This window comes from Taudactylus pleione, unplaced genomic scaffold (genome assembly GCF_031769625.1).
Source record: "Taudactylus pleione unplaced genomic scaffold, aTauple2 ptg000061l, whole genome shotgun sequence".
NCBI lineage: Eukaryota > Metazoa > Chordata > Amphibia > Anura > Myobatrachidae > Taudactylus > Taudactylus pleione.
In genome coordinates this window covers 12,497,737-12,521,834 of record NW_028284463.1, presented here as the reverse complement: position 1 = coordinate 12,521,834, position 24,098 = coordinate 12,497,737, and the positions used below count along the sequence as shown (strand labels likewise).

The following is a 24,098-nucleotide window of genomic DNA, read 5'->3' as shown; positions in this document are numbered from 1 at the left end:
AAGATGCATTCAGCCAATCGGACTCTGCTGCCGCCCATTATGGGGCGTATTTTTAAAGTGAAGGCGCTCATAACTTTGGTCGCATTACACCGCCCCCTTACCATAAGGCGTAATAATCCTAAAATGTGTCTCTGCCGACACGGCTGTAGATACATAAGATCTGTGGTGTGCATGCACAGCTTACAATAGTGCCTGCATTAGGGGGAAAAGGCAAGTCCATCTCTACATGAGCAGACTGCAGACGGCATGGGGTGATGCTGTGCACTGACTGCAGGCTGCATGGGGTGACGCAGTGCTCTGACTGCAGACTGCATGGGGTGACACTGCGTTCTGACTGCAGACGGCATGGGGTGATGCTGTGCGCTGACTGCAGATGGCATGGGGTGATGCTATGCTCTGACTGCAGACGACATGGGGTGACGCTGTGCGCTGACTGCAGACGGCATGGGGTGATGCTGTGGACTGACTGCAGATGGCATGGGGTGACGCTGTGCACTGACTGCAGATGGCATGGGGTGACGCTGTGCACTGACTGTAGATGGCATGGGGTGACGCTGTGCGCTGACTGTAGATGGCATGGGGTGACGCTGTGCGCTGACTGCAGACGGCATGAGGTGATGCTTGTCACTTCGTGACTCATCTCAGAGGCAGAGTCACTCGGTTGGCAATGGGCTCAGCTGCAGGGCTGCGGGCAGGGGATTGACTTGTTTCCCCTTCAAATATAACTGACTAAACTCAGTACCACCACGTACCAGCTCGCTTTAACCCCTGCTTATCTGGTCCCATAAAAATAGCTACACTGTCCACAAAGATCCACTTCTACTAAAGCACCAGCTCACAGAATAGATTACATAGACATATACATAAAGGAGGATTATTATTTCTATTTATAATTCACAATTTTGTTTTTGCATCTCTATCTTTAGTAAGAGAAAGCGGAAGACGAATAGAGATTCGGCATCAAGCTCATCGCTAGGAGCCGATCCAGGTAAGACAGGAGCCAGAAGTCTTTATACACCTTCAGTAATATACCTGTAATTATGACATAGAGTAAAGCTGGGTACACACCTGGCCGAGCATCGCTCTCTCTACCCTCTGTCTCACAGCTACATTCCCTCACCTATCTTGCATGTACTTGTTCTGGTTTAATGTGTGATTTGTGTTTTGTGTGAAGAACACACCATACATAACGTCTTGCCTCGCTTCCACAGCATGCATTTTCTGTGGTCGTGCAGAGAATGACGTGCCCAAGTATGGAGAGCTGCTGCGTAACGCCAAGGAGAAGCTGACCGTCCACCACTACTGCCTGGTAAGTATGGAAAGTAATGATACATCAGTTATAGCAGCTGAGATCAGCCTGTTACACAGTAAGGTGCAGATTTATCACACTCTGCAATATTTATGCAAATGTGATAATCATTCTGTCCTATGGGCCTGATTCAGCTTGGAACGCAAGTCTGCGGACGCACATGCACCCTGCCAATGTTTGTGTTCTGCGCATGTGTATGCATCACAGTGTGCGAACCGGCCGCTGCGATCGGGAAGCGATCGCAGTGAGCATGCAGACCCATCGCACAGTGATTAACAGGAAGTGACCGTTTTTGGTGGGGGTGGAGAGAGGTGGGTACCCGTAGGAACGCAGACGTGCCAGTGCGTTTGAACGCCATTACATGGGCGTGCATAATGAAGCCCCTGCGATGACATATGCAGCCTGAGATCTAGATACCGACAGGAAGTTTAGCAATTTCTGAGTCAGGTCAGCTCTACCACAACTGTGCGTCTGGGTCCGATGTTACTCTATGTTACCAATGTTTTCGCCGACTACCAAAGGTATTGCGGATGTAAGTATTGGGAAGTGGGCGGCTTACTGAAGTGGTGGGCGTCTGATTATAGTTCGGCGAACGCATTGTGAATGCATTCATTAGCATATTTTCGCAGCGGCCGGGTGCGTGCGATTGCAGACTTGCGATTCATGCTGAATCAGGCCCTATACTCACAAGGTGATAATGTAAATGTTTACTCAAATTTACCAATCTCCTTTTCCCGGGAGGCCAGTGTCGATAAGAGCCCAGTCACGGTAAGCCTTTGAAGCAGAGAGATAGCTTGTGGGTGTTTGGGCAGGGATGTAGAGAGCCGGTCCCAGGGGAAAGAGGTGTGGCCTAATTGTGGGAGGTGTGGCTATGCCCCCTTAGGTTAAAAATACCCCTTTTTGTGGCGCTGGGGAGGGTGGCGCTGTGATCCCCTCAGCCTAGCGCAAAGCCACGGGAGGGCGCGATCAGTCTGATAGCTCCTCCCACATAAAGGCAACAAATTGTTCTACCAAATTAAACCATATATTTTCTGTTAATTAAAATGGTGAAAAAATGTAAAATAAAACATTTTGTTTTAATTTTTAACTTTAGGCATTAAATATTATTGGAGCCCTCCCCTAAGGATATGTAGTGATCTGTGCAGTTTCATTAACATGCTAAGTGCATAAAACATGATAAACCTGTATTGGAGCATATGTTAGAGATACGAGTGTTCCTAATTGTTATAGATAATGCAGCAGTGGTGACAGCCATAAGTACATCTCCCCTCTCTCCTATCCAGTTACTCTCCAGCGGTGTGCTGCAGAGGGGCAGTGACAGGCAAGGCTTCTATGGCTTCCTGTACCCAGATGTGCGGAAGGCAGCCAGCCGGGCAGCAGAGCAGGTGAGGAGCTGATCGTGCTGATACTTTCTCATGTCATGTGACCGGCGCTAAGGAAGTCACAGGAGAACTGAATGACACATATTGGACCTAATTGGGAGTTTATTCTATTCCCTGATAATCCACAGAGAATAAAATAAACAGCTTTGTGATGCCGCAGTCAGAACGGCTCCACCTGGAGCCACGGTGCAGAATGACTGTGGAACTGATGTGGCCAGGAAGGTCAAAAGCTTCTCAGCCCATCAGAAGTGTTTTCCCAACATAAAATGTTTGGGTCTATGAGCCTACTTCAGAGGCGGATGCATTGCAGGTGTTGGCGCAGTTGGCTATTGTGTTTCTTTTTTACTGTTCATGTGTCCTGATGGTTTACCGACATGGTCGTAGTGAGTATTTGGATGCAGAGCAAACAGTGGGTGCTTGTGGAAAGAAACGGGGGAGGAGGTGGGGGTTGTAGCTAGTCTAACCCACTTCCCCAAATAGTCTTTGGGGACAGATGAGTGATGCCACCTGTCAGCGGTAATGCAGATCTTTTTGCTTCCTCGAGCCAGTGTGCTGCTAAATGCACATGTGTGATCCAGCTTGCCGGCTCTTGCATGCACAGAGGACTGGAAGCTTAGACATGCACTTGCACTTCACTAAAATAAAAAAAAGAAAAAGAAAAGATTAAAGTGCCATAGCTCTCTCTGTAGGACGGCCGATCGGCCGCAGCAGCTATGATTGGAAGCCTTAGAGGAGCTATTTTCTATCTCTCCCGCTAAGGTGGTTAGCAGAGGACCTGGCTATACTTGAGTGTTATATACAGTGACTGTTCTATTATTAGGAAGTAAAGGAGTCTAGAACAAAGGTTATTTATAGTGGGGGACCTATTTACACTCATTGTTCATGTTATGCTCAGTATTGTTATTTGTTAATCATGTTTTGCAGCCCTGCACAGTGTGCAAGAGGACGGGCGCCTCCATATGCTGCAGCAGGAAGGGCTGCGCTGAGACCGTGCACTTCCCCTGTGGCCAGGAAAAGGAATTTATATTCCAGTACTTCAAGGAGTTTCCGTGAGTAATCCATTTGCTTCTAGGTATATAGGGCTCGATTCAGACCCGCTTGCTATATGCGTTCGCACGCAGCCGGCGTATGCAAATCCGGCAAGGCAGGCGATCGCACGTCAAGGCATTAGCACGCCCACTATGTCTTGGCGTGCAATCGTGCTGTGCATGTATGTTCCGTTAAAGTGGGGGTTTTTGTTTGAACTTCTCACAATTTATTCTGTAATATTTGTTTCCCTGCAGATCATTTTGCCCAAGGCATCGGCCAGTTCAGAAGGCTGCGGTACAGGATGAAGTAAGTGCATGTACCATCTGCCTGGAGGAGCTGACCCCCGCCCCTGCATATGATGTGATTAAGAGCCCCTGCTGCAAAAACACCTGGTTCCACAGGACTTGCCTGCAGGTGAGCTATGGCTTTACTATTTACTCCTCACTATCGGAGTCACCGGGAGGAGGCCAACCAGGAGAGAGCCGAGGCATGACAGCCAATGGAGTGGAGGGTTTGAGGCTGATTCCGGTGTCCGCGCTCTGTATATGAAGGATTATGTCGAATGCGGCCTGACGTTAGGCTGATCGGCTTGTCCTCGCTCGTCAGCTCTTGTGCAGGACGTTTGCTGTATGACTGTAGATATATATATATATATATATATATATATATATATATATGGTATTTAATCTGAACTTCTTACATTACAGATGCAGGCATTAAACGCAGGGAAGTATTTCCTGAAGTGCCCCATATGCCAGAACATGGCGAGTTTCCAGCAGGAGATGCTGCGAATGGGAATTTACATTCCCCACAGGTATATGCAACAATTGTATTTATCTAAAACATAGAATCCAGCTCCATCATAGAGGCCTTGCCGGATGTCTCGCTTGGTCACATAGCTATATGCATGTGCCCACCAGGGGGGGGGCATTTTAAGACTGGAGGGGGCCCATGTTAGGATTTCTGTGAACCCCCTCCCTCTGAAAAAAAAAAGGGCACTGGCGTATGCGCAGAACATCACAAACAATCTGGAATTTACCCAGAATCCCCTGTGCATGCGCAATAATCTGGCGTTATATCCGCACATATGGTGCAGCTGCCGTTTCTGGGGATCGCTTCTAGAACACGGTGCTGGCTGCATTTTTTGAAAGCTATCAACGGAATAATGGGGCGAACAGCATCAGTACGGCTCTGAGACAAGTCTGTTGCATCCGTCATTGTAACTACCAAAGTGCCTTCTCTTTGGAAGCTTGCACACCCTGCTCCAGCTTGCACACTTCTATCATAGCTGAACGTCTTCTGGCTTCTTCCTACAGCCATAATTAATAGCCAGCCAGGTGTGCGACCCTTACTGTCTCAGTATTATTTTGCGGCACCCCTAGGCCAAGGAATAGATTCAATTAGTGTTGAGGTTCTGTTGGAAATTCTAATGCTAATGTAATACTAGCAAAAGCAAGTGAGGTTATCTCACAATAATAACCTCTTATGTGTGCATAAGACATACAGACAGACATACATACATACATACATACATACCTGCAGGGTCACACATAGACACACACATACATAGATACATACATACATACATACATACATACCTGCAGGGTCACACATAGACATAGACATTACATACAGACAGGCAGGGTCACACATAGAGACATACATTACATACAGACAGGGAGGGTCATATATAGAGACATACATTACATACAGACAGAGAGGGTCATATATAGAGACATACATTACATACAGACAGGAAGGGTCATGCATAGACACATACATTACATACATGCAGGAAGGGTCACATATAGACACATACATACATACATACATACAGGGAGGGTCACACTCAGGTACTTCTCACCATGATGTGGAGCCATTAGCTCCTCCCTCCATGCTGCCAGGACTTGCCGCTGTAGTTGCACCCTCTGCTGGGGTCAGAGAAGCATGAGATGGGCTCCACCGATCACGGCTCAGCACAGGCTCCTCTGACCCTGGAGTCTCACCATAGAGCAGCAGGAAGGAAGGACCAGAGCTGCCGCTTTGTATCTCCCACCACCATCTAGCCCTTCCCTAATGCGGTTCTCCCACAATCAGGAGTAGCGCATATTCCCAGAGACTGGCTGGCGAGAACTCACTGTTTTCCCTACAGCCTGATAAAAAAATATCTTATGAAAATAAAAAAAAAAACGGCGTTAGGCAGGCCTGGGCCTGCGTGGCACTCCTGTAAGTGCACTGCGTCTCATCAGGGCTCCATGGTACACAGTTTGGGAAATGCTGGACTAGATGTAACAGACAGAGTAAAGCGTTGTTAAGTCACATTGATTCATTACATCAACGATATTAACTCACATTAACCTTTCAGAGATGCATCCTGGGAACTGGAGAACAACGCCTTTGGAGAACTACTGCAGGTCCACCAACAGTGTGACACGGATCCCTGCCGCTGTGACCGTGGAAGAACTCACAATGAGAGCGGCAGGTAAAACTTTTCGCATTTTATTTATTAAAGGTTGCCATTGTGCTATGGCCCAGCAGCAACCCCTGGGAAGGTTCCCCTGCTCATTCCGCATGATTATTAATGCGGCCGAGACTCTTGATAAATAGGCCCCTACATTTATTAGCTAAGGATCTACTGGGTGTTTGCGTAATATATGTGACGGTGTATTTACTAAGAGGCTTATATCTTTCACATTTACTGTGTGCTTACTAAGAGGCCAACACTAAGAACCTGGCTGCTATAATCCTTTTCTGTTATTATATATGTTATAGGAAAGGTACGGAATGTGCCGGGATACTGAACGTATCGCCTATTTTATATGTGTTGTGAATCTATTGTGTATTCAATAAATTGTATTATTAGAATCTTTATCAGAGAGTTCCCAGTACCTTAGGTTTTCTTGACAGCGCTGTCCACTTTGTTATTGGTTTCACCCCACACTTACCTGCTCCTCCGTCTTTCTTCTTCCTCTGCCCTATAATTCTGTTCTTCTCTTTATCGTGCTTCACTGTGCTGGTTGGGCGGCTCAGAGGCTTCTCTTCCCGGCTGCTCTTCTATTCGGCACCAGAGACATGTTATGATGTCCAATGCCTACAATATAAAACAACGAGGGGAGCAGGGTGGCGTTTTATCCATTGTGTCAGGTGGCGTATCAACCATTGTGCCAGGTGGCGTATCAACCATTGTGTGGTTGGTGTATCAGCCATTACAGTATCGCAGCCACTGGCACTGTAACGTAGCATTTCGCATACAGATACACCCGCAGTCACACACAGAATATAGGCATGCCACATATCAGTTCTACTCCCATCACTGTTTGATTAAGATGCATTTGAAGGTAAAATAATCGCATGAAAATACGCTCAGCACTACAGAGTCGTGTCATGGCATGGCACGACAAGAGGGGCACGCAAGGAGGCTAGATGTATTTGGACACAACTGTATAATATAACACCCCTACAAATTGGGAAATGTTTGCTGTAGAATTGCTGAAATGTATACATTCTTATAAGTTGCCAAATTGTTTAATCCTCTCTAGAACACAATAAAACATTTAGTATCTTCGGGGCTATTTCTTCCTGTAGCAAAATGCTCCATCGCTGAGATTTATAGCTCCAGCTGTAGATTTATCCTCTGTGTCTCCTCTTTCAGTGAATGGTGTATAATTCGGTGTCACTGCTGTGGGTCAACGGGAACCCACCTCGCCTGCTCAGCCCTGAGATCTGCTGAGAGCACATGGACCTGTGCAGAGTGTGCCTCCATTCTGGAGAAGCCGGAGGATGTTGCTGGTAAGTACTTTCCCCTGTCATTTGTCACCTATTGCTAGGTAGTACAGTATCTAACATCATAACTTATATTTCACTTACGTGGTAGAATGAGACATTAGTGAAAACTATCATTAAGTTACCAATCTTGGGTTATTGATGCTGGGCCTTTTTCATGTTACAGTAGCCTTAGCCAACCTGTGACTTGTAGGACACAGAGTACGTCCATCCACATAAACATATCGCTAACAATGTTGGATCTCTGTCTGATTGCAGAGTCATTGCCAGAGGCATCTGTGGTAATAGCATCAACGAGCAGAGCAAATCCTCCGCCTGCAGTAATGCCAGGAGGGACCTGCGCCCGGACGAGGGGGCATCCTTCAGTAACACCAGGAGAGACCTGCGCCCGGGTGAGGGGTTACAAAATGATAACATCCAGGAGGACCAGAAAATCACCAATGTAGGGTGCTAAACCCAGAACCTGGGGGCCCAGGTGGAGACAAAATGCCTCATGATCCGCTCCTTACCTGTCGTACACATCCTGCAGGAACAGAGAACTGTGTGGATCCGTGCAGTGTCTCTCACTCTCGTCCCCATATTCACATCAGGGGAATTAGAGCAATTGAATAACTTTTGCTTTCCAAACCAAGTAAAGAGAAAATTCTTCTTTTATATGATATTTTAGCAGGGATTACAAATCAGCAATACTGATATTAGACATACCTAAGGCTTCAATCCAAAGGCTCTCATTCACATGGCTTCAGGGCATAACGGTGGATTTCGTTCTGATCGAAGTGAATATTTATACCACATAACCAACTGAGTGAGTACAAATTAACACACTTTATTTACAAGTAACAAACATACAATTAACATACAAAGTATGCAGTATACTTTTGTCTATGTGTTCAGCTGACACCGCTGATTCATTATCTTCAACATAAGATGTAGTTCATGTTAATCTGGGGAGCCCTCGTTTCACAATGCTCAGGTCTTTCAATTTACATTGCAGACACCCTACTGCAGTCTCAGGTCCTTGCACAAGCCCGAAGAGCCTTTGTCTAGGTCTTGATTTATATACCATAGTCTGGTTGTTTGGCTTTCCAGATAGTAAGCCCATATTAGTTACATACTGGATATCAAGCACTGATTGGTACAACACAGCATGGACCATTCTTATCTCTTGCACATGCTCAGTAAGCACTAAGATATACTCAGGACAAAGAAATACAGTTATGATGTGTCCTAGAATGTCTGGAGTTACACTATCTCAATGCTCTTATTTGTCTAAAGAATATGGACATCGCTGTCAGTAACCCATAATGCTTAGCATCTCTACACATCTTACAATGGTTATTCTATTGGAATGTGGCTAACTGTCTACAACTAACACCATATAAGGTCTTAAGGGCTCATCATACATTTCTGCTAATGACAGGTACAAGTAGGCCCCCCAATATATGTCTTGTCTGACCCCAAAGGTGAATCTGACCGTTCTATGCATAGACTAGAACTACATGAATACAATCTATTTTCAAACCTCAATGGGGCCTAGCACAGTTGTGTATTACAACTTATTTATGTAGACATTAATTATTTAACCCACTGGTTACACTTCAGTCCTGCTATTTATCGTGTACATGTGCCTATCAATTACATATTCAAATGAGTTTTAATTACAGACTGTTGCTTTTAATCAGACATTATAAATATAAGTGGTTGGCATGGTTCCTGGCATCCTCCCAGTTATGGGTTAGTTGATGGATCCCTGCAGTGTTCTGGAAATCAATTCATCAGTGAACATTATCAATGGGGATTGTGTTAATCTGTGCTGCTGCCACATTTATGTGGACTTTCTCCAAGTTATCTGAGACCACAATCACTGGTGACAGATGGACCTTAGTATCTCTAGCCTGCGATATTCATATGGGAAGGTGAACAGTATCTTTTAGCATTATCATCTATGATCCGCCATCTCAGGAAGCATCTGTGAGCCTGTAGATTACACTCGGCATGAAATAAGAAACAACATGTTATATAACGCGACCTCTTGGTATTCTGACATCTTCGATAAGTTAAACACATACAGTATATATTCCTATAATCGTGCATTTTCTATATGCAAGCTTTTATTAATTTTAGACTTGTTACTTTTTAATTCTAGTTCAAATATATATATAATAATCGCGTATCAATATGTTATCACTTATAAACATTGCAAGGTTAATAGCTCAATCAACTTCACACAAATGTCTTTATTCTTACTATAAGGGAAAATGATATTCCTTCTGTAACAGTGGAAAACGCTGCTATTTTCATTGGAGTATGACAGGGAGAGATATGCGGTGAGGTATCGATAGGTTATCCCCCCCTCTGACAATCGGAAACTGCCTGGAGCGCAGGGGGGGCCGGGGGGGGGCTGTGCTTCGGGCAATAATACTGCACTGAGGAAACATAGGGACACGCCTTTCTCAGTGACAGATGTGATAGCTCTTATTGATTCCTATCAGTCGCTATTTAGCGCTGCAAGTCACTTAAGAAATAATTGCTTTCCAGTCCAATCGTGTGGTTCCAAAGCACAAAAGTTGTTTATGTAAAAAAGTAACACGATATATGATTTAACAATTAGAGTAAAAGGCAATGAAAATATTACAGCCGATACATACACTTGCGCACTGGTCCCAGTATACAGTCATCAATCCAGAAGCCTGCGGTCGCATAGAAGATGCCCGTACACTGAGATCTGGACACAGCTTATATACTTTACAGGTTTCAGAATTAACAAAGGGACAAATTGACAGGTTCTCATTGGTTCTTGCTTCTGGTCAATCCGGTCATTGGTCAGTTCATACGGTGTCATCGGGGTATGGCTCAGTCCTCAAACGGTCACATTGTGTAGCTTCCCGCCGAACAACTGGTTAAAACTGGCTACAACAATGCATACAAGTTATAACATTCTATTCAATAACTCCCTATCATCCATAACTAGTGGACGCATGATGCGACTTCTTTGCCGATGGAAACGGATGTCTGCAAATAAACAGGGATTTAGTATGATACCAAATATGACATGTCCACTGTATTCTGAACCTTAGATCTCTTTTAAGTACATATTACATCATAATTATTAGCTAACAATACCTTTAATAACTCTGGTTATTAACTATAATGTGTGGGAACCATTTTATATGTATGCGTTCGCAAATGTGCGTCTGTATGTATGTGCATACGCATGTGAGCGTCTATGTGTACGTATGTGAATATACATATGAGCGTCTATGTGTATGTATATATATATATATGTGTGTGCGTTATGTGCGTCAGTATATGTATGTTGTGGTTCGCAATTGTGCGCATTGGATTGCACCGACGCAAAGTAGTGTCCTAGTAACACATCGTCAGGATATACACGACTATATCGTCAGATAATAATTGCAAGCGATCATATCCAATTATTTGACTTTGACAGTCCACCCTTTGATAGCAAACATAAAACTATCACATACTATTCTTAACCTTTTTTAGTCATGCATAATAAATTAGTATTCAATGTACTAAACGGTATGACACAGTTTGGTCATTGAACCGTCAATAATGTGTTTCAGAAAAGGGTAAAACAACCCTTATACGCACTCAGCTGATCTATAGGGGACCATTGGTAGGATGTGGGACCTCATCGAACCTATAAATGAAGTTTGGGGGGAAATTGAGAATACATTATCTATGATGTTTAACGGAACATTTACAATACATTTTATTATACATGACCAAGTATATTCACATGTTATTATCTGATGGTACATTCAATTTCAGGATTGTAATGCAGTTCTTTATCAACCTTAGTACCTATACCACCACTACTCACCACCATCATAATTTCATTTTCACTGTTTACCTTTGTGGTACGTTTTCCACACTTCAACATAGTAAGAACACATCTGACACATACCGTAAACCAATTACTAAAATGACGACGAGTATAAGAATAAGGAGCTTACCTATACTAGCAACCATCTCCTGTACCCACTCTCCCAGACCGGCGAACCATTTGACAGGGTTTAACCACGAGAAACATCTCTCTACCTTTACCTCTGTCTCATACAAGGAAGTATTATGGTCCTTCCGAAACTCCCACTTCAGTTATAGGATTTCATCCATTCTATCACCTCTTTGGGGTCATTAGTATTATTGGTGATGTACGTGCAACACTTGACACCAAATTGGGTGGCCAAAGTCACACAATATCCACCAGTAATAGCTGCCAGGTAGTTTAAAACTAGCCTATGTTGTACCAATTCCTTTTTATAAGCCTGTAGCTCCTTACCCGTATACCTGAAAGTGTCATCATACATCTCGGTGATGTTGGTGCGACCGTGGATACATTATACCACATTGTCCCAATGGAGTGCAGACTGGTGCCGCTACATATTTCCAAGGCTTTTGCAGCCAGATTACGGCAGGACGCCTATAGGACACAGATCTCACTAACGGCGGAGTGCAGGCTGTCGCCGCCTTACACTTCCAAGGCTCTTGCAGCCGGATTACGCCAAAGACGCCATCAGGATATAGAGCAAATCAGTGGGTGAGCACTATTACAGACTCTGCCTTATTCCAAGCTGTTATTAATTATTGCCCTCACGGGACTTCAACACTGTCTAATACTTTGAAGAGGGCAAGTGTTGGGCTGATCTGCAGGATCACTATAAACACCAGTAGTGTTCACTACTTACTGGATTGACATTTTAAACATCTGTGGAGTACACCAAGATATCCAACTGGATGTGATATTATTATTATTAAGAAATTGAGAGTTATTAAACTCAATTGATATATTTGCTAATGTGACTTTTATTATCCTACACATTTTTCAGTTGATTGATGCAAGATTCTTAGGGCTAGATTGACGGTTTCAATTTATCATGTGGTAATTTACCAGTTCATATGTCATGTATTTTTATTCAATTAAAATTTGTATTATGCAATTTGATCGATTCCTCACAATTTTTTAGGAGTTTCTATATCTCTTATTTTTCTGCCATCTCACATATTGTGTTTACTATCCATTAGCGCAGAGATATTATGTATTTTTTTTCTCTTTAGCGTTTGAATTTGGAATGAGTTTTTCACAGGCTCATTCAAATCTCTGCAGCTGAATTACTTGTCGATTAAACTAGACAGTTATCTATTTCAATTCTAACTGATAAGCGCTGGAGTTTTTTGAATATTTTCTGATCTTGGTGATGTTGTCTATTAATTTAGCCAGGTCTTGGATGTATCTAAAATTTAAAGTTCCCCAAGTGATCCTGGTGGGATCTAATGCTACCAAGATTTGGAAACCAGTTGTTTCACTAATCAACTGTGTGGCTGTATGTTCTTCACCAGGTATCATATTTCTTTTGTCACGATGTTCATACTGCGTGTGTATGTATGGAGGTGGTGTGATTTTATGGATATCAATCATTTCATCATGTGTAAGGGTCATAACCTCTGGGACCAATTTACCTATAAAACATAAACCCTTGGAGCTCGGAGATAACCAAGAATATGCCCTTCTTCCACAAACATAGTATACATTATCTGGGAGGACATATGGTATATTACAATCCTGCACAATATCACATAAAGTTTTAACAAAACTACCTATGCCTATTGTCCTCATCTGCTCAAGACACGTTTCAGCCTGAATAACATTTCGACAATACCCCATAGGAACTTTTCCAATAGATACCACATTCGGTTTGTTCCTACATCCTCGTCTCTGGGGTTCGTCACTACTGGTGTGACGCGCTATTGTCTGATCCAATAAGTCTGCTTCCCAATTCTCCAGTCTTTCTATGTATGAAATGTTCAGACACATCAAAGAACGATCTATGGAGTATTGGCGCAGCTTTAAACTAGGGGACCTGGTAATGTTATATTTCCCGTCTATGGACCTCCCTCCCCGTAATTCAAGGACCTCAGAGAAATTTAATGGGAATGGTACTAATCCTACATTATGTTGTTCCTGAGGCACGTGAGTGCACACCCAACATTCAGTCTGGTTGAAGACCTAACCCTCTAAGGAATAGTAATCCTCTAAAGGATGCCTGCCCAAATATAGATTACTCTTGGACTGGCATTGTTGGATGCATTTCTCATCAACTAGGGATCCACAGTACTCACAGATACAATATTCCTCAGACAATAGCCCCTCACACTGTCTCCGAGTTCCATGGCTAACATATCTCTTAACAATCCCTGAACTGAGTTTGACCATAGGTTGCCCTGATCGTTTTATTGCTCTCTCCTCTGACTCCACTCTATCGACATCACTATCGGCCTCCCTCTCCGTCATCTGTCCTCCATCACAGAAATAAGACATCCTGAAACAAATAAGGATGAGAAGAACCCTGGAACAAGAAAAAGAAACAGATCACCACTCCATTGCTGGAATAGTAATCTGTACGCGTTTCTGGCTCAGGTGTTTTCACTGCAGTCTTTAGTTCTCCCGGAACAGGCTCGCAGTCGACAGGTCCACGTTGTCTGTCTCGACTTCACCTTGTACCTCCTTCGGGTAGTTGACCTTTCTGCAGTGAATGCAATGGACCCAGGTATCTCTTTCTGCTACCTTCAAAGATGTGGTACTTGTCATCAACACCTGGTAAGGACCTTCCCACCGGTTTGTCAAACAACCTGAGCATATGAAATTTCAGATCATAACATACTCTCAAGGTTCAACATCATGACAGTTTGTTTCTGGCATATCAGGTAACAACATTTTCAGTTTCTGTTGCTGTTGTTTCAGCTGTTTACTCATTTTTATAAGATATTGCACAGTAACCTCATTATTACTCTTCAAATCATCCTGTGGACTTATAATCAAATGAGGTTGCCTCCCAAACAGTATCTCAAAGGGGGACAGATTAAGAGGAGATCTGGGAGTGGTTATGATGCTATGGAGGATGAGCGGTAACTCTTCTGGCCATCCTAATCCAGTTTCAGGCATGATCTTACTCAGTTTGTTCTTAATAGTACCGTTCACCCTCTCAACCTTGGCACTGGCTTGCGGTCGGTAGGGGGTGTAAAGTCTACTATTGAAACCCATAAGCTTACACATGTTCTGGAAAATGTCACCAGTGAAATGAGTACCCCTATCACTTTCTATGATTCTAGGGATACTGTATCTGCATACTCCTGAACAATCTTTTTAGCAGTAAAAACAGCAGTATTAGTGGTAGCTGGATATGCCTCTACCCAATTAGAAAATACATCAGTACAAACTAATACATACTTGAGATTCCTGCAAGGTGGTAATTGAATGAAGTCAATTTGTATTACCTGAAAAGACCCGTCTGTTGGAGGGATATGGGATGGCTCGGTGGGTATTGTCTTCCCGACATTTTTCCTCAAACAAGTCAGACAGGACATTGCTCTCTTTCCAGCTTGAGAAGAAAAGCCTGGTGCACACCAATATGCTCTGACCAACTTGCACATACCTTCTTTTCCCAGGTGAGTCAGACCATGCGCTGCCTCAGCCAAGCTTGGGTAGTATGCCTTGGGAGCAACAGGCCTACCTTGTCCATCTCTCCAGAGTCCAGAGGACTCCTGAACACATCCCTTCGATCTCCAGACTGCCTTTTCCTGTATGGAACACAAATTTTGCATTCCAATTCATTTCTGCATGTCTATTGTCTGGAAGACCATCACTCTGTTAGTTGTTAAGTTTATGCGTAACCCTGCTGCCCATTTGGCAGCTTCATCTGCTCTGTTATTGCCCATCAACACTGGGTCTTCTTCGCATGTGTGGGCTTTGCATTTGATGACAGCTACTGCCTTTGGTAACTGGATTGCTGTCAGAAGTCCTTTTATGTGATGTGAATGTGCGACTGGTGGGCCTGCTGTTGTCATAAAATTCCTAAGGCGCCAAAGAGACCCAAAATCATGCACTACCCCAAAGGCATACGTAGAGTCAATGTAGATATTAGCTGATTTACCTTTTGCCAACTCGCATGCCACCAGTTCAGCCACCTGTGCTGAGTGAGGTGGACCAAGTGGTTCAGCTTCTACGACATCATCGTCATTTACAACAGCATAACCTGTGCATAATTCTCCTGTGTCCGTCTGCCTATGACAACGCCCATCCATGTAAAACGGCAAATCTACATTTTCTAATGGTATGTCACTTATGTCTGGTCTTGCAGTAAAGGTCTAATTCAAATATTCCATACAATCATGTGTGTCAGTATACCTGCAAAACTCACCTTCAACCAGAGACTCACCTTCCTCCACCCTTTGTGCATCTCAAGGCACATATGGTAAGTACATTGCTGGATTTAATGTATTGCACCGTTTAATGGTGATATTTGCAGGTGCCATTAGAGCTAGTTCCCATTTCGTGAACCTTGCTAACGAGACATGTCTGACTTGGGCAGAATTTAACAAAGCAGATACTGCATGTGGTGTATAGACAGTTGTATCATGCCCTAATACTACATCCTCGCTCTTATTTACCAGAAGAGCAGTTGCAGCTACACTTCTTAAACACGTTGGGAGTGATCTTGCCACAGTGTCCAATTGTGCACTGTAGTATGCTACAGGTCTGCTAGCGTCACCATGTTTCTGTGTGAGGATACCTGCTGCGCAGCTATCAGCTTCCGTACAATATAACTCAACGGGTTTTTCATAATCTGGCTTTCCCAAGGCAGGTGCTCTTGTTAAGGTTAAGGAAGCCTGCTCTGTCTCCTCAGAGTGTGTGACACGGTCGGGTTTTGAGGATGACACTAATTCTTGCAATGGTAATGCCAAAATAGAAAAACCTGGGATCCACGTTCTGCAGTATCCACACATGCCCAAGCAGGTACGGATTTGCTGCTGGTTTTTGCGGAAGTGTCATGGTCTTGTCGAAACTGGTTTAGTGGCTGAGACAGAATCAGTGTAAAATGAGATTTGCACGACACCATTTTGCGAATGGCCGCCCAGCTCCATTTTAAGTTACAACTCACGAGCTCAGTACATGTGGCAATGTTTTAATAATCCTTTCAGAAACCATACCCTGATGTATCTTAGGACAACCTTGCATAAAAAAAATACCATAACAAACACAATATTCACGCAGAGTTTAGTAAAACAGCTTCCTGAGAAAAGTAATTCGAAAAACAATACACCCGGGTACTGTGGGTGTTTTTGCATGTAAATGAAGGGAACCCACAGGTGGACAGGTGTAGCTGTGGCAATTGAAATCTTTATGAACAATGGTAAGAAATCTGCTTGAAAAGAACTGACACAGGTATCCTAAACAGGCAGAAGAGAACTGTTGAATTCACTGTCAGACGGGATGGCACCAGCATTCAGTTGGGGGTCTCCACCCTGTTTCAGTGTGAAGCTCACTGCTCATAACCCTTGCATAGTAGTTTTAAAATAAACATGTCTTGGAGGGGTATGGCATGTGTATGTATGTGTGTGTATATATATATATATATATATATATATATATATATATATGTTATCCATCATAGATAGACTTACACACTGCACACTCACATAAAAGGTTCCATAGCTTCAAAGTGTAATATTCAAGGTTTATTAATTTATTACAAATTCTGTGAAATAAAGACTATTTTGTATCTAAGGTTTAGTACATGATAAGCAACAGTGTTTGGTTTTGTACTGATCTACTCTTTCTCAACAGCTTTCCGGTATCATCAGTGAGAAGATCGCAACATGCATTCTCAACTTATGGACTGTAGAGAGTTAAAACACTAAAATGTACTTTGTAAAGTTAACAGCTTAGATTTGCATGAGGTGGGAAAAAGGAGACAAAAGGCTGTCGGAGGCTGGTCTGTGTCCATTTGAATCGACCTGTTAAATGTCCTGTAACAGAAACACTGTGACGGAGAACCAATGGGATCACAACAAACCTCTCTATTGTATAGTCTATTTCTGTAAGGGTATATATATATGTGTGTGTTCTGACCCCAATCTGGAGTCTTCTTGCTGATGCTGATGATGGAGGTTTCTTGTTGATGCCGGTAACTGGTCCCAGTGCGCGTGCGTATGTATAACTGTACCTTGGGATTGTATAATTTCTTTGTGCTAAATTGTATTTAGATCACAGCGTGTAACCTACTGTTTTTATGTTGAATAATAACCTTTGTGCGTTGGAAACACATTTCTCAAAGTCTGAAGGCATTTATTTACTGCATGACTGCGTACGCAAATAGCGTAAATTTAGAAGGTATAGGCAGGAGCGTATAGAGGTTTAAATTCAGTATCCTTAGTTGGGGGCTCGTTGAGTGAGGTAACTTACCAATTCACACGATAAACATACGGTTATCGATCTCTCTCCAAAGCGTTGAGTAGTGGCCACACGCAGGGCTCACCTGCAACCACTTGATGCTCAGAAATCGCTATCCATTATCGTGTGAGTCAAGGTACGCTGACTAGAATCCAGAGACAAGAAAGGAAAAAGTTTGTTTTCCTTTGTTGATAGAATTACAGGCTAAAAAGGGTGCCGCAGTATTGCGTACACGGCTGGGTCGCAATTTTGCGTACCTAGCAGAGACGCATTTTTGCATACGCAGCTAAGGGTAAGAGTCATACGGTTGTGTAGTAGTCGCATTATTGTGTATGCGACTAGTCGCACAATAGCGTATACGTATTTCCGGTTGTGCTGCCACGTGTTCTAAACAAAGCCGTTGAGATTACATTATCAACTGTTGCCAATAACTGGGTTAACGTGTATTTTTCTGCGCAGGAAAAAAGTGTGTAACTGGAGAAGACGGAACCAGTTCCGCCTCCTCCGGCCAATCTAACCCCGGCGCCGCGGGGAGGCTCTATTTGCCAGACGCCCGCTGATTGTAACCAGTGGGCACCCGGCTCCCTCCCCGCAGTGTCAGCCGGAGCCGGAGACTGGAGCTCATTGGTGAGCTCCGGCTTCCGGCTCATGCAGTGCACTATGGGAGATACGTCATGACGTGTCTCTCATAGTGCAGAGGAGCAGCCGGGCGGTATGCACGTGGACAGCAGCGGGAGCGGGGCTTAAGGTAAGTATTAGCTGTTTGTTTTTTTTAAGTGCAATTTGCTTTTCTACTGGGGGCATTACTCGGGGGGGGATTACTACTGGGGGCATTACTCGGGGGGGATTACTACTGGGGGCATTACTCGGGGGGGATTACTACTGGGGGCATTACTCGGGGGGATTACTACTGGGGGCATTGCTCAGGGGGGGATTACTACTGGTGGCATTACTCTGGGGGACATTACTATTGGGGGCACCACTTCAGGGGGCATTAATATTGTGGGTCTCTACTCTTGGGGGCTTTACTACTTGAAGGTGGGGCATTACTACTGGGGCACTACTACAGGGGGCACTACTACAGGGGGCACATCTACTGGGGCCACTACAACAGGGGGCATTACTACTGGGGGCACAACTACAGGGGTATTACTACTGAGGGAATTTATACAGAGGGCATTACTACTAGGGCATTACTATTGGGCACACACAGGGGGCATGACTACTGGGGGGCATTACTATTGGGGGCACAACTACAGGGGTATTACTACTGGGGGTAGTTATACAGGGGGCATTATTATTGGGGACACAACCACAGGGGGCATTACTACAGGGGGCATGACTACTGGGGGCACTAGTAATGGGAGTATTGCATAGGGGGCACTGCATAAGGGGCACCACTCCTGGGGGCACTGCATAAAGGTCACCACTACTGTGGGCTCTGCATACGGGGCACTACCACTGTGGGCACTGACACTACTGGGGTCCCCATTCTGCATACCCCCAGTTTGTCACATTTAATAGGGGCCCCCACATGTTTGTTGCCCAGGGGCCCCCACAGACCTTAATCCGGCCCCTGGTAACACAGGACCTAAATGTTAAGGGTATCGTAGGACCCTTAACTGCTAGGCCCAGGAGTTGGCCTAGTGACTCGGTAGCAGCTTACCGTTTACTTTACACAAGGCAGGTGTATGGGTTGTTATTTTTGTTAGGGTTCGGCTCCCAGTGTGATTATAGTATTCAGTAATCAATGTGTGTGATCTGTTAGGCTTATTTGAGCACTATAATTGAACTGCATAGTTTTGGGATAAACTGTGATTCTGAACTGGTGAGAGAGTGGACAAAATCAACTGGAAAACAAAGGGTATTTATTGCCCCCTAGCAGTTGGAAAGTAATCAAAAAGGGATTTCTGCGTGGGAGCAACTTTCTTCCATAGGTGAGTGGAGGCGTCTAGAGTTCCTCCATAGGGTTCGTGGATACACCCTCTTTCAGAGGCATCCGCAGGTAAGTGAAAGTATCTTGACTGTCTTTCACCAGTTTAAATCTTTATTGAAAAATGTAGGAGTTGTCCCAAGATGGGAGCCACGCAAACAATAGAGATGTTAGACAATGATGTGCTGCTAATGGAACCGCCGCTTGGATCGGCCCGTCGTATTATGCATACTAAGTATGGTGCTTATGCAATAAGGTATTGTGACATATGGTTTAAGATAACGATGAAGAGTGTTAGACCGTTTCCCAGAATTGGTAGTTTTGATAAGGATGTATTGAACAATGTCCGAGATCACATCAGTCTGGTGCGTTCTCGAGAGAAAAAGGAAAAATATAACGAATGTTTAAAACTGTGGCAGCATGAAGGGGATGCGTGGCTTAAAAATGTGCAGGTGATGCAAACTGTCTTTGCGAACGCATTGCTAGAAAGTACACCCGCAGCGCTAAATTGCAATGCGTGCGAACCGCAAAATAGCGCGCACGTGCAGCAAGGTAGCGTTGTGGAAGGTATTGTCAGCGGTTCACGCGCACCACCGCCACCTTATGTGGATGGGGGTGCAGGTACAGTTATTGAAAAAAACCATAAAAATTTAACAAGTAATTTGTACCCTCTCTTAAGTAACTATAAGGAAAATGTTTATGATGTGGATGATGAGCCTATTGTCATGTCTGCCATTTCAAACCTCCAGCCAGGTACTAAGGTCAAAAGTAGCAGTGCGGCCAGTCTGCATCCCATCCGGACAATAACTGTTCCGAATGGGAATGCGGATGCGAATGGAGTAGTGCCCACAAGGGAAGTAGTAATGCATTGTCCTTGGACAAGAGCAGAGCTAAATTCCATAATAAATGATTTCCCCGATCCCAAAAAGGAATTAGCCAAATGTCAAAGATTTTTGAGAATTTTGGGTAGTTCTCACGAACCAACCAACAAAGATTGGCGAGTGGTGTTGAGGGTTTGTCTACCACGCAATATCGGCGTGACAAAATTTATCACGGATTGTGTATTGTATGTAGATGTTCCCTTAACAGACGAAATTAATCAAGTTAACATTTCCCGTATTGTAACTCAATTGGGTGTATATTTTCCAGTGGTAGATAACTGGAACAAAATCTTCACCATAAAACAAAAAGAGAGTGAATCTGCAGAAGATTATTGTAACTGGGCTCTGCAGGCTATCACCCAGTACTCTGAGTTAGAAGATATTAAAGATAGCACTCACCACAGGGGAATGACTGTCACTGTACTCATGGTTGGTCTTAAAGAGAACCTAAAGAGCTGGGTTCAGACCTCACAACCTGGCTGGAGGGGAGTCACAATAGATACCCTCATAGAATCCGCCATAGAACATGACAAAAACATCTCTAAAACGAGAGAGACCCAGAGTGAGAAACTAATGGCTGTCAGTATTCAAGCTCTAGAAGGAATGACTGTAACATCACAGCCAGCAGACACACCTGCACCCACACCTACATCTGCACCTGAACAGTTACACGTCCTCACTAATCCCACACCACCGCAAACGCAGCCCTACCCCACTTATCACACACAGCCACAATTCCCATACTATCCACAAACCCCATATCTCCCACAATATGCTCTCCCTCAATACCCTTACCCATACCCACCACCTTTCCCTCCTGCTCAACCCACACAACAATCCTTTCATCCACTTTACCCACGAAAGTGTTTCAATTGCAACCAGCCAGGACATGTAAGTAAGAACTGTACGGCAAAGAGGGTAGGACCCCCTAACCAGGGAAGTACCTAGATATCCCCATAAAGGATCTAGGGGTCAGGGCATACCTGTGATCTACAGATAGACAGGTTGACGGGAAGTACTAGGGAAAAATCAGTAATGATATTCTGTTCTGCTTTCATCCCTGTGTCATAACACCCTGACTGTCAGTATCTCTTTGCTTTCACATAAGGGGAGGTGTACACCACACATGGACACAAGTGTCCCATGGGTTATAGACAACCCCAGTATCTTCTCCCAGGCCTTATACGACTGTTTACAATTTTTTCAACCTGCCAATGGATCTGTTCTGATACAATATGTGGACGATTTATTGTTGTGCCCTGTTTCATTTTAAATGACACTAAACTGTTGTGCTTCATCTCTCACACACAGGACACAAGGTTGCTAAGGACAAATTGCAGCCATGCCAGGCTAAGGTCAAGTACTTGGGAAACTGTCCAAACCCAGGGGCCAAGACACTACCTAGAGCAGTAGCTATTAATAACAGGGTTTAATTGTACAGAAAGTTGTATGCAGATACGGTATCCCTAGAGTACAGGGATATTCATTTCACAGGTGATGTCTTTAAAAACAAACATGTGTAAATTGGTGGGTATTAATAATATCTAGATCACCCCAGGCCATCTCTTTTTTTTTTTTTGTTTATCTGTCCCCCTTTGAGATACTGTTTGACAGGCAGCCTCATGTGAAAATATGATAATGAGGTTACTGTGCAGTGTCTCACGAAGATGAGTAAGAACAACTGAAATTGAAAATGTTATTTTCTAACATGTCTGATGCAAACTGTCATGATGTCAAACCTGGGGAATTTGTTATGATCCGAATTTTTTTAGCTCAGGTTGTTTGACTGATCGTTGGGAGGGTCCGTATCAGGTGTTGCTGATGAGTACCACATCTTTGAAGGTGGCCGAGAGAGATACCTGGGTCCATTCCACTCACTGCAAAAAGGTCAACCAACCGGTGGAGAAACAAGGCGGAAACAAGGCTGATAAGAGCTAAAGAAATTTGCAAGTCCTTGTTGCAACGATGGACTGGTCTGCTGTGTTAATTTTCATATTCTCTTCCAGAGTTTCCATCATCCTGGTTTTGTTCGGTCACACCTGGTTTCTGTGACGGGGGGACCGATAGAGGAGATGGGAGCTGATGGCATTACTGATGGACTGGAGTCAGGAGGAGGAGTGCTATGCCAATCAGGGGAGTGTCTAATCAATCTTAGTATTGTAACTGTTAAGAGATATGACCCTCACACATGTTGAAATGCTTGGTATTCATAAAAACATACCATCACCATATCTTCACACGCAGTATGAACACAGAGGCAAAAGAATTATGATACCTGGTGATGTGCATAAAGCCAATCAGTTAATTAGTGAGTCAACTGGCTTTCAAGTTTTAGTAGCACTGGATCCCACCAGGATCGCTTGGGGTACATTAAATTTTAGATATATCCAGGATCTTGCTAAATTGATAGATAATATCACCGAGATGTATGATGACACCTTCAGGTATACAGGTAGGGAATTGCAAGCGTACAAGAAAGAACTGGTGCAACACAGGCTAGTGCTAAATTATTTAACCGCTGTCACTGGAGGGTACTGCGTAACTTTGGCCACCCAATTTGGAGTGAAGTGTTGCACCTATGTCACCAATGATACCAGCGACCCCAAGGAGGTGATAGACCAGAAGAAGGATGAAATTCTGCAGCTAAAATGGGAATTTCGAAAGAACCACAATGCCTCAGTGGCTGAAGTAGAGGAGAAGGTAGAAAAGTGGGTTTCATGGTTGAACCCAGCGAAGTGGTTCTCCGGTCTAGGGGAGTGGGTCCAGGAAATGATCGCAAGCATAGGTAAACTCCTGATCCTCATACCGGTTGTCATCATAATAATTGGCATATGTGTCAGGTGTGTTCCTACTGTGTTGAAATGTGGAAAATGTAAAAATAAGGTAAACCGGAAGGACGAAATTATGATGGTGGTTAGTAGTGACCATTTGAATACTGAGGTAAATGTAAAATTGCATTACAACCCTGAACTAGGAAATACCATCATATAATGTATTACATTTAGAAATGCGTAAAATGTATTATTAAAATGTAATTTTTGACTTCCGGTGGGCGGGGCACCCAGTGTGGCCGCTTTTTACATGAACTCCAGACCTTGCTAGCTTCAACTGCTTTAAAACCTAGTTTTTGCTCTGAGATTCACTGTTAGCTGTGAGTTACAGCTCCGCTGATACTTTGGCAAGAACTTTGGTCCTGATCTTAGGTCTGGAGTCACCTTCTATACCCCGGAGTCAAGCCTGCAAAGTGTAAGGCGCATATGACCGCCCTCGGCCATCTTTGGGCGCGAAAGCTGGGATTGACTGAGAATCTCTCCTGCTGTGACTGCTATACTTCACGCTATGGGCTGCTGTGATCGGTTGTCCCAGTGAATGTGAGCAGCACCCTTGTGGATCTCCTGGAGACAGTTTTCACTTACCGGGCAGCCCTCCTCCTCCAGCGGTGTCTGGCTTGCCTCCCTGCTGGACTGTCTGAGGTTCGGTCCATGTCCTGGAATTGAGTACCTGTGGTGCTGCCTGCAAAAGATCT

General features: G+C 44.1%; 1 protein-coding gene across 1 annotated transcript in view; it reads left to right on the top strand.

Annotated features, from left to right (window-relative positions):
* The first annotated feature begins 609 nt into the window (after nucleotides 1–609).
* LOC148535054 (E3 ubiquitin-protein ligase PHF7-like) overlaps nucleotides 610–24,098 on the top strand; it is a 72,373-nt gene continuing 48,884 nt past the window's right edge. Inside the window, exons 1-10 of the mRNA XM_088464497.1 lie at nucleotides 610–614; nucleotides 927–988; nucleotides 1,212–1,309; nucleotides 2,593–2,694; nucleotides 3,616–3,740; nucleotides 3,975–4,134; nucleotides 4,428–4,534; nucleotides 6,086–6,202; nucleotides 7,373–7,509; nucleotides 7,762–7,895. Coding sequence (XP_088320623.1) covers nucleotides 610–614; nucleotides 927–988; nucleotides 1,212–1,309; nucleotides 2,593–2,694; nucleotides 3,616–3,740; nucleotides 3,975–4,134; nucleotides 4,428–4,534; nucleotides 6,086–6,202; nucleotides 7,373–7,509; nucleotides 7,762–7,895 — 1,047 coding nt within the window. The remainder of the gene's footprint in view (nucleotides 615–926; nucleotides 989–1,211; nucleotides 1,310–2,592; nucleotides 2,695–3,615; nucleotides 3,741–3,974; nucleotides 4,135–4,427; nucleotides 4,535–6,085; nucleotides 6,203–7,372; nucleotides 7,510–7,761; nucleotides 7,896–24,098) is intronic.